At 39.5% G+C, this 11,729-nt stretch overlaps 1 protein-coding gene and 1 pseudogene across 1 annotated transcript in view; one reads left to right on the plus strand and one right to left on the minus strand.

Annotated features, from left to right (window-relative positions):
• The window catches only part of hs3st2 (heparan sulfate (glucosamine) 3-O-sulfotransferase 2), a 47,975-nt gene extending 45,781 nt beyond the window's left edge, over positions 1 to 2,194 (plus strand). The window contains exon 2 of the mRNA XM_088612728.1: positions 793 to 2,194. Within this exon, the coding sequence (XP_088468854.1) occupies positions 793 to 1,411 (619 nt within the window). The 3' untranslated portion in view covers positions 1,412 to 2,194. The remainder of the gene's footprint in view (positions 1 to 792) is intronic.
• Positions 2,195 to 7,664: 5,470 nt separating this feature from the next.
• LOC148645098 (uncharacterized) lies at positions 7,665 to 9,278 on the minus strand (annotated as a pseudogene).
• Positions 9,279 to 11,729: the final 2,451 nt, after the last annotated feature.

Genomic DNA, 11,729 nt, shown 5'->3' on the forward strand with positions numbered 1-11,729 from the left:
TCTGCCCCTCCATATCCTCTGCAGCAACCTCAGATACTAGTACTGTACATACTGTATAATTCTCTGTGTTTCGAATCACAGCACAATTGTGACAAGTGCAGTACTGCACCCACTGGGATTTACCCCCCAGGCGTCGGCAAACACCAAATAAACAACCTGTCCAGATTCCAATGTGATTACTGTATGTGACTTAAGTACCCTGTTACATACGACCAAGGGAGTCTGTTGCAGACTGCTGTGTTTTCTGAGCCTGGTTGTGGTTCATCAGATTTTCTCTAAAGAAGGAAATCTTCAGCCCTGGTACTAGAGAGTCCCTGTCCAGTAGACCTGTTTCTATATTGTACATTGGAAACACTTGTAAGTTCACACGTTTAATCACTTAAACAACTAATTTTTTCCATTAAGAAAGGGCTGAAGAGTATTCATGTTTGTGTTTCAAAAGACTTCTAAATTGTTTAATTCAAATCTTTAATTGGTTGTAATTGAAATGTTCCACAGCTTCAGAAATTAATGATTTCACGGTTGCATATAAAACCTGCAGAACAGGACTCTTTAGAACACATCTTCCAGAGCATAAGTGTTCTCTTGTAGCATGGTGACAAAACTGAATACAATATTCCCAGTGAAATGAAATATACTGTATCTAGGCCAATTTATAAGTATAACAGTGCTCCTGCTGATGAAAGCTTTTGTGTCTGTAAAGAACCTCATCCATACATCAGAGCTGTTAGCTCAGATCCAGTGAAAATGAAACTGCAGTGGTGTCCTCACCTCCTTTTTGTTTGTTTGCAGAAGCCTCATGCCAAGGACTCTGGACAGCCAGATCACCATGGAGAAAACTCCCAGTTATTTTGTAACCAGGGAGGCTCCCAGACGCATCTTCAATATGTCTAGGGACACCAAGCTAATAGTGGTGGTGCGCAACCCTGTGACCAGGGCCATCTCGGACTACACCCAAACCCTGTCAAAAAAACCCGACATTCCCAGCTTCGAGGCCCTGGCCTTCAAGAACAGAAGCCTGGGGCTGGTGGACACCTCTTGGAATGCCATCCGCATCGGAATGTATGCGTTCCATCTGGAGAACTGGCTGCAGTACTTCCCCCTCTCGCAGATCCACTTTGTGAGCGGGGAGAGGCTCATCACCGACCCTGCCGGAGAGCTGGGGAGAGTGCAGGACTTCCTTGGCCTCAAGCGGATCGTGACCGACAAGCACTTCTATTTCAACAAGACGAAAGGGTTCCCCTGCCTCAAAAAGCCGGAGAGCAGCAGCTTACCCCGCTGCCTGGGCAAGTCAAAGGGAAGAACGCATGTCCAGATAGACCAAGAAGTCATCGAGCAGCTCAGAGACTTTTATAGACCATATAATATCAAATTTTACGAAATGGTAGGACACAACTTTAGGTGGGACTAGATTCATGTGGTTTGGAAGCTTACTCGTATGCACCATGCAGAAGAAAGATAAAGCAAAGTCTTCCTTAAGTATTGGCTGTCTTGATCGGACCTTTACTCTGCCTGCATGAGTGTAAGCCAATTGATGGCTTGTAAGTTAAGCAACGGTTCAGATATGCATTATAAGTCTTCTGGTGCAACCAGTTTTTGAATTAAACAGTCCAGATATTTGCTAGAAGATTAAATGGGCTAACAAGCTGTGGTTTTAATGTAATTGATTGGTCTAAGTTCATCTTACAGTCAAGGATATTCCAGTACTGCAAGGTAAAGTACATTCTCCTGCTGAAGAGCGACATAACCCTTCACATCATAAGACACATTTTTTTCATGGTTTCCGAGATATAACTATTAATAAATTGACAAAGATTGGAATTTTGACCTCTGGATCCTTCCATCGTCAAGAGGAAGTTATTACAGCTGCTTATTAATCAGTACAGAATTTTGTTGTTTACCATGAACCTCTGCTGTTGTATCACAATTTGTGCACTGTAGCATTCGTTATTCAGGCAACTAGACTGCAAATCAAAGGCCTTTCACATTTTTGACCAATCCCCCCAAAAAAAGCTAGAATTGGCACTGTAAGTTAAAGTGCTTTGAAATAAGTACCTTTATTTCCGAAGAGGTAAATAATTAAATAATATAGCCATGAAAATGGTGATGTATGCTTGAAAACCTGTCTCAGATTTTATTGTATTGTAACAATATTTTGTCCTGTGAATAAAGCACAGATTTATGCCATGATAAACTAATGATATTTGTTTGTTTCATAATGGGAAAGAATTTCTAAGCTTGATGACTGAAAACTTTACTAGCTCCTCCTCAAAATGTTTTTTTTTTTAATGGAGGAGATGAATTCTAAAAACATGATTAATTAATCATGGCCTATGTGGTACACCAAGACATAATAAAATGTGAAGAGCAGCTCAGTAATCATGATTTTATTGTTGTTGAAAGCTTCCCAGGCCAACCTTCAAAGCAGCAGAAAGGTCAAGTTTAGTCAATTAATTTTCATTTCTTAAAAACACACTCATACGCACATGCTGGTGATAAATAGGCAAGCACGTAGTGTATGTAGAATGTGTAGTCAGACCTTAATACCCCAATCATCAACTCCACACCCTGGGAAAGCCCCACTGTGCTACAGGGCTGGGTTTCACCCGAAGATTGAAGATTGAGAGTCTTGTTAAATGACATCACCATAACAGCCTCATCTTATCCTATTTCATCTGTTGCATCTGTATACAGTAGATTATGTATACTATAGTATATATTCACAAAGTTGTGGACAGTATGTATTCAATACAATTTTTGGGATTATTTTGTTTTCATTTGGCTGTTATCAGAATTCAAAACTTTGTTATGTGGGACATAAAGAGCAAAGGTATTTTTATGAATCTAAAATGGGAAATGCCAAATGATATATTTTTTAAAGTTGGCATCCCAGGCACCAATACAACGGCTGGTACTCAGTATGGCATCCTACAGGGTGAATAACATGAAGCGCTCATTGTTGAAATGGATTATTGGAGTGAAAATTCTGTAGTGAAAGAAGTAGAAAGCTTGTAGACAGTTCTAAATTGGGTCTTTGGCAGCCTAGCCTAACTTTCAACTATAGAAGTATTTAAAAAGCCCTTTCTTTATCTCTTCTTAATATCCCTGGAAAAAGACTAGCTTGGCTAATCGTGTCACCTGATCTGAACAGGCAAGTATTATAAATTGAAATAAACTGTAGATGAAAGATTGAATACTCCAATCTAATCCTCATACAATTGAATATTTAAAGGCAGCAATAGAACATTATTAGGTTTTTCCTGACATGCCTCAGTGTACTGGTGAATTTGTCAAACCAGAGGTTGGATGGAAATGTGAATATTAATTAGCTTTACTTTTTTGAAGTTTCTTGTAGCTCTGACATTGTAACATTAGACTCCATTTTAAGAATTTTCATAGAGGATCTTTAATTCACCAGAGAGATTTTAATTTAATTACCAGAATCTGTTATGAGTTTGGCTGCGTAATATGACACTAAAATCTTGTCTAAACATCTGCCAAATATCAAACACTTATCTACATAAGTAGACTTTAAATTACAAATTGACTACATAGTACTAGGGGAAGGAGATGGTAATGATAGTGTGTGAACTCCACTGTGCAAAGGCTTACATACATCAGACGTTACTATATACTGTATGTTGTTAGCTTTCACAAATTGTTCAAATCCAACAGTTGACTCAAAGCCTCCTCCAGTGTTTTCTATGACTATTATAATTATTTAAGTCACTCCAACCAACCTGGAGCTAGCAGAGACAGGTGGCTAACAACTAAAAAAGCATCATCCAGGTACTAAGAAATGAAACCCCCCCTTTGTTTAAGAAGCAGCACAAAAAGACATTTGCTATTGTAGTAAAGGAACAAGTAAATATATTTAATCTAACAGCCTTTATGCTACTTTCTCTTGAACTGTCTACTCAGTATCTCATTGGAGAATCAGAGGAGAAAGCTACCTTCAATAATGGTAGAGCACAATTTTCTTTTCCAGCATTATTTACTTAGAATTACTAAAGCTGAAATGCTGACTTTAACTTTGATTCCCCAGCTGGTTCTAATGAGAGAAATCCCTAGTGTTTGTAACCAGAGACTGCTCAAGCTGATGTTCTTGTTTCATTTTGGCTATCTAATGAAAATGACGTGTAACTATTTAATTAAAAACCGGAAAGCTCAACATCTTTTTGGCAAAAGTTCAGGAATAAATGCTTTTGTCCTTGCTGTAAATGTGAATCATGATTTCGGTATTTTTTTCTGAGTTACTTTTTTGTGCACAAAGGTCCTATTTTTAATACCAAATATATCCCATTCCACCATCAAAAAGAAGCATACATCATCGGATCAGGAAGTGCTAATTACAAAATGTATTCTCATTTGCACACCTTTGATTGTTGCAAATTTGATCTCAAGTGTACACGATTTAAATAAACATACAAAATATACATATTTAATATTTCACTTCTGCATTTAATTAACCTCCTCAATTTGTTTCTTCTTCCATGTTATGCTTGTAAATATTTGAAATTTGTTATTGCAGTTTTATTTCCAATAACAACTACAGTGCACAGCTCAGAGCTCATTAGCCTGGCCTGTATCTATTTCACTATTTTAAAACAAGACACCAAAATTACATAGTGGTGTTTTAACTTAGTGAAATGTCTTCAAAGTATGAGCAAGGTGTTAGAAACAATACTCAGCCCAGCAATACAGCAATACAGTGGAAAGTAGTGTGTTGCGGATGTTTTATATCATATATAATTTCACTTAAAGGTTGCACTTTGCTTTACTACTTTTAGCAGTTTGGAACACTAAAGCTCAACCACTTACACATTCTGTTAGAAAAGACTGGGTAAAACATAAGAAACAACTTTTTAAGCAGCCAATTATTAAAATAATTATATTCCAAAATTTCCACAGAAGTCTTATTGAAATAAAACCGATGATAGTTATTCACACTTCATTATGTATTTCCAAAACCTGAATTGTGTTGACATTAACTGTGTTAGCAGGATCACTGATGCTTTTACAAAGCCCTTCAGAAAACAGTACATATCATACTCTGGAGTACTGGCACTTACTAAATTAGGGCACAGTTCCTTGAGCTCTAGGCCTCATGAATAAGACGCACCACTGGGAGCTCTGCTTCAGGATCTGCTGGTTCCACTATTATGAGCACGCTCGTTCTTCCCTTAACAAGTCATTGTTCTCTTTAGTTTTTATTTTTGCCACAATGCTTTCACCTGAAGCGTCCACTCTTTGCCAAAAAATATTGAAAATTCTAATGATGTCCCATGAGTGGAAAGCCCTGAATGTTTTAGCAAAATGAGGAATAAGAGAAGTCCTACTCTTTCTTAGACAGAGAGAGGGTTCCTACTCCAAAACTCCTGCAGTGAACACAGAAACCTTGGTGGTTACTAAATGACTGAAAACAGTGGACATTGGGTCTTAAAGTTATTGCTTGTGGAATCTGGATTTGTTTCATATACTCAGTTATGTTTTCTTTGTGGTGATGCATTCCCTTGGACCAAAAGTTTGATTGTTCATTTAGACTTATACATTAAAACAGAAAATCAGTCATGTTGTACATGAAACATATTCACTGTTCCTGAAAGTACTAAACTGAGGTTTATGGTTTGCCAAGAATCACAGTGTCTAAAAGGCAATGCAAACACAACAAATTAACCAGCTCCTATCAAGAATCTCTTGAGCCTTTATAAGGCACACATTACAAAATGAACTATGCTGAAAAATGAACAAGTAGTAGGTTTATTCCACGCTGAAAAGAGAAGAAAGAAAACTCAATGTTTCAGCCATAGAGCCTTCTTCAGGTGTGAGAAAGACAGTGTGAGAAAGGGCAGTAAGCAAAGGTAATGTAGCAGAAAAACAAAAGCTGGGAGAGAGGAGGAGAGGGAGGCGGGAACAGGGTACACAAAGAGTAGCCAATCAAGTAGTGTAAAGTCAGGATAGGTGAAGAGAGGTGTGAAATGAAACCTAAAATGAATAGAGAGAACGTAGAAGAAAATTAGTAATTGAGAGAATGGGGAAAGTGTGATCCTAGCTCAAGGATAATTTTAGTTTCCGTACTCTTTCTAATGTAGGAGTTAGGAAAACCATCTTTGAGAACACAGACGGAGAGATTAGTGTGATCGTGGCCGTCAGAGTTGAAATGAGAAATAATAGGCTTGGAGAGATCTTTAATCTTCACAGCCCTAACGTTCTCTGAAGCAGTCTCTGAGTCTCCTTCCTGTTTCCCCACTGTAGATGGCTGGGCATTTACTGCAAGAGATACAGTAAATAAGGTTGCTGGAGGTACAAGATGTCATCTGAGTGACCCAGAACTGTCCTGAGGGGCCTTGAATGAGTGTGGTGTTAGATATGTACTTGCAGGTCATACAGCGAGCTCTGTTGCAAGGGAAAGTGCCTGGTGTGGATGGTTGCTGAGGGGTGGTCAAGGGAGCTGTGAACAAGAAGGTTATGCAGATTAGATGGTCGGCTATATGAGATGATGGGGTGGTCAGAAAAGAGGGCCCCAATGGAAGGATCATCCTGTAGGATGGAAAAGTTGTCGTTAATAGTCCTGGGGATAGAAAGTGTGTTGGGGTGGTAGGGAAGAACCAGAGGAATGCAGTTGTTACAGTGGGAGTTCCTCATCGAGTTGATGGTCCGAGGGATGTTTTTGGCGTTGGCAAGGGCCGTCGATAATACTTCTAGGGGTATCCTCTGTTGATGAAAAAAGAGTACATTTTGAGGGCTTGGTTCTGGAAATCGATGTCGTCATTGCAGAGTCGTCATAGCCGAAGGAACTGACAGGAGAGAGTTTTTAGTGTGACTGGGGTGAAATGAGCTATACGGGAGATAGCTGTGTGACTCCGTGGGTTTGTAATAAAGTGGAGAGTCGGGGGTAGTTAATGGAGAAGTTGATGTCAAGAAATGGAAGAGTAGTGGAAGATATGTTAACTGTATATTTGAGGGACGGGTGGAAGTTGGTGAAATTATGCAGAAAGTGCTCAAGCTGGTCGTTAGAGCATGTGGCAGCACCAACACAGTCATCAGTGTATCGCTTCTAGAGGTCAGGGACAAAGCCAGTGTAGGAAGCTAAGAAGCATTCTTCTACCCAGCCGACAAAAATATTGGCATAGCTGTGTCCCATTCTGGTGCCCATGATGACTCAACTAACCTGTTGGTAAAAAAGGTTATTGAATGAGAATACATTCAGTGTGAGAACCAATTCTGCAAGGCGTACCAGGGTGTAGGTGGGTGAATCAAGCACTGTGCATTTCAATTCAATTCAATTCAATTTATTTTTATCTAGTGCCTTCACAATAAGGTTGCCCCAAGGCACTTAACAATGCAAGTGACCCTACATTTTGTCAATACAAAACAGAAGACCAGAAGACAATGGAGGAGAGGAACCAAAAACTCCTTAGTAAAGAGAAAAAAAACCTCTAGGGGTCCAAGGTCAGCTGGTTGCCCAACTCCTTTGGGCATGCTAACGTTATATAATTTTTAAAAAAGGAAATAAATGAATGAGGGTATTAATCCATCCATCCATTATGTCTTCTGTGTGTTAGCACTCCATGCAGATCTCTGTAGACCAGTACATTCCTCCTACACAATAGCTTTATCTATGATGTCTCTCTTGGATCCATGGCAGAGAAGCAGCAACCAACTTAGATGGTGCCCAGCCCGGGAGCCAACTGGACATGTGGGGAGAAGAATTGAATAGTTTCGTCAGAACAGATGTATCTACCTGGTGGGCCAACATAGAGACACACGATGGCATGTACAGCAGCATCAGCAGCCATCGATGCAGCAAGCTATAATGTAAGGTGTGAGTAGGCTAGGCTGAAGTAATAGGTCTTTAGTCTGGATTTGAATACTGAGATTGACTCGGCAACTGCGTTTGTCCAGCATGTGTTTGAGGGCTGTAAGACCGTGATTATGGGGAATGACAGAGTAAAGAGATGTGATTCCATGGTACAAATGTAGCAATCGGGGCCCTGAAATTGGAAATCATTAAAAAGTTTGAGCGCGTGGTTGGTGTCCTTGATGTTTTAAGGACACCAGTGGTTTCATAAGGCTGTTGAGAAAGGCCGAGATGTAAGTAGCTGGACAGTTGCATGCTGATACGATGGGGCATCCAGGGGTGCCTGGTTTGTGGATTTTGGGGAAAAGGTAAAATGTTCAATGATGAGCCGGTTCGCCTCCTGAGGAAGATGTTGGATACCACTTTCTTATCGTAGTCAGTGGCAGGGTCCTGTTGGAGAGGGAGGTAGGCAGAAGTGTCAATTAGTTGTCTAGAGGCTTCAAAAATATATAGGTCCTTATGCCACACCACAACAGCTTTTCCTTTGTCTGCTGGTTTGATGACGATATCATCCCTGTTGCAGAGAGACTGGAGGGCCTTAATTTCTCCTTGGGTTAGGTTAGACCTGTGTTTACAGGGTACAGAGAGTGTCTTGGGAGCTTGACTGGTGCATTGGTTAATGAAATAATCGACTGGTGGAAAACAGCTGGAGGGGGAAGTCCAACAGCTCTGTTTAGGATTAATATTGTTAATGACATCAATAACCAGATTGTTGTCAGCTGCCTGTGAGGAGGAAATGTCAGCACAATGTGCTCTGAGCTGGATCCTGCAGTAAAAGCAGTTGAGGTCGACTTGGGTCTGGGAGATGTCCAGCTTCCTGGGAACTGGTACAAAACTGAGGTCTTTGCTCAGGAAGGATTGCTCATCCTGTGAAAAGGAAAGGTCAGAAGGTATAGTGACAACAAGGTTAGGATTGGTGGAGGTGGTAGGGGTGTTGATGGTTTTCCTCTGTAGAAGATGACGTGAGTTTTTTATCCTTCTCTGTAGTGAGAAACTGCTAGAGTTTGAAGTTGAGAGATCCAATGAGGTTAGTTATAAAGGGAAGATGATGTGGATCTGTCATCCATAGAAATTCCTTAGCCTCTTTGTTGTTGTCGAAAAGGATAATGTGTTATTTTTGTGAGAAAATGGTAGAAACCATTAGTTTCCTAGAAAATTGTTGTAAAAGTCTCTGAGTATTACTCTGGATGGTATCAGAGTCAAAAGAAAAAGTGTTACATTTCAGGCAAAATCCTTTAGGAATGATATTATGTCGACGACATCTGTAAAGGAATAGAAGGTGGTTAGAAAGCCTGGTCTTGGAACAGATTGCTGCAAAGAGACGGAATCCTGGTTTAGTAAGAGAGGGGGTGAAGTAGCCCAGGGAGGAAGAGAAGGAATGATGAAGAGATCTAGAAAAAGATTTGGAGGAAGGCATAGTGGGTCGCAGCAGATATAAGCTGAAGTAGTTCAGGTTGGTAGCTGCCTTGGCATGCATATGCTGAAAAATGCTGTTAATTGTGTTTTCAAATATCCTTGTATATTGTAAAATATAATAATAATATAATAATATTGTTTCTTGCCTCATAAAATACTTCACTGCTTTTAAAATAAGTACACACAAAACAAGGACAAGAGATAATGGATCTTCATAACTTGCTGTTTTCCGAAGTGTCAGTTAGAAATAACTACAGTACGTAGACGTGGATCACCCTGGGCCTTCGAAGGTAACTACGTGACGCTGAAAATTATTGCCTGTTTTCTAACACAGTTACACAGTACAATATGTTACATATGTGAAAACCAGCACAGGGAGCATTGAGTTAAAGCTGCGACAAAATGTTGCAGATGGAATTTTCTCTGTCATTGTATCGATGTATTTTGTGCTTGTAGCTTAAATGAAGCTGACAGGCTGACTGCACATCTTGACACATTAGCAAAAAACACCTGTTCACTTGGTTGGAGGCAAGGCGTACAGTAAAAGGTTAAACTGGCTTTGCTGAAAAGAGCAAGCCTCTCTTACTTTGCACCTCTAACTCTGACACATGTAAAGGCACAGCCCTCTGGTGTGAACACTCATGATTCTCAGCAGCCTTCAGGCGCAGAGAAGATAAAAATGGAAAGCCAAATTAAGTGCTCCATTAATGAGATCCCCATGATTCCTGTGTAAAGAACAGTATACTGTATATATTGTTACTTTCGTGACTGGTGTTCAACACTAAATGCATGTTAATTTACAAGCATTCCACACTATTTGCTCACAAATCAACAGGCCCCCTATAACAGAGGCAAAGGTTCTGTTTTGTTCTCCTCTTCTTTTATCATAATTTCTGTTTATTAGCTTTCTAATTCAGGCTTACAGGCAAAAACCTAATTGCTACAAGTGAGTCATCATAAAACAAGAATATTACATGAGTTGTGGGACTGTAAGCTTCACAAGTTTTAACCCAAGGTCATAATAACATGCTGTAAAAGAATTAGCAAAGAATAAGTAGAGAAACAGTCTAAATATGAAATCACCAACACCTGATCAAATCTTATTTATCTCTTTGATCCCATGGATTGGGAGGTACAGGTCATTCTAATTTTCCACAAAAACATTTATCATTTTCCATACCACAGATTTATCTTCAAAAAGGTTGCACAAGTTGAACCCAGTTGAAGCAGAAAGGATAGTAAGAGCATGGAATAATCTGCCTAGCCATGTCGCTGAAGCCGATACTAAACCTGGATTCTTTCGGTGAGATCCTTGGATTATTTAGATACTAACTACCGAAGGCTAGATGGGCCTAATGGCATCCTTTTCATGATGTGGCCCATCTGCCACTGCAATTTTACAGGTGCCAGGCAAATATGGTGGACTAAAACCCACACAGTACTGGTGATGCTTGACCAATCATATATCCATATACATTAAACTACTGTACAAAGCAATCCCTGGTCTTGGCTAATGAAACAGCCTGGGCTCAAACCAACTATTTCTGGTTAAGACCTAAAGACATAAAGTGTCTTTATGGAGGTCAAGCTTATCTTAGCCTAGCCTTTCCTCTTTTCACTTTTTGTTTGAGTTTGTGGTTATGACAATTTGAGATGAATGATAGAGCTCTTTTTTCTCTCTGTAAGTCCAGAAAAAAGTGCAAACCCTTCCAACATGTAATGAAACAAGTACTGAATTAACAGGAAGTATGTGTTATTAAAGAAGGTTGTGAATAGTTTTTACTGATTTGATCATATTTTGACAACAATCCTATTACCGGTGAAGAGTTTCATGCCATTAAAATCCTACTAACCCTGTTAATCCTACAAAAACTTTGAGAGTGAGTGCACTACACACAGCCCCCAAAGAGAACTCCTTCATTGTCTTCGCTGCATGTTGTACTCAGTCTGGCAGCCTGGCATCTGTTGCTAGAACTTTTGCTGACTTTGCCACACTTGCAAAAATGTGTTCTCTAAATAATTGCGCTGAGATGTTCAATAAGAGTCCCTAACCGCTTCCTGCATTAATGGGGTTTTATTCCAGAAGCAGCATCCAACTCTCTTGCTAGCCGTATTAAAGTCGTTTTTTAAAGAAATTATTAAAAATTCAAAAACATGCTTTGAGGGGAACATCTGTCTCTGAAATTCAACTCTTGGCTTACAATTAACAGCGGAATTAATGAAACCCGAAGGCGTGCTTGATTTAAAACTAAAGTGACAATGTTTGTCACTCTCTGAATACTTTATTTAGCTTGGTCTTAAAGGAATTTCTGTGATTAATTTTCTTTGCCACCATGTTTTTCAAAGTAAAGTGCTAAGATGATTTTTTTTTTATTCTCTGTCTAACCACAAGTGTAAAGTAAGGGATACTTCACACAGCAGGAAACTTTTAATTTATTTTTACTGTAAAAAT

This window comes from Lepisosteus platostomus, chromosome 19, assembly GCF_059453375.1.
Source record: "Lepisosteus platostomus isolate fLepPlt1 chromosome 19, fLepPlt1.hap1, whole genome shotgun sequence".
NCBI lineage: Eukaryota > Metazoa > Chordata > Actinopteri > Semionotiformes > Lepisosteidae > Lepisosteus > Lepisosteus platostomus.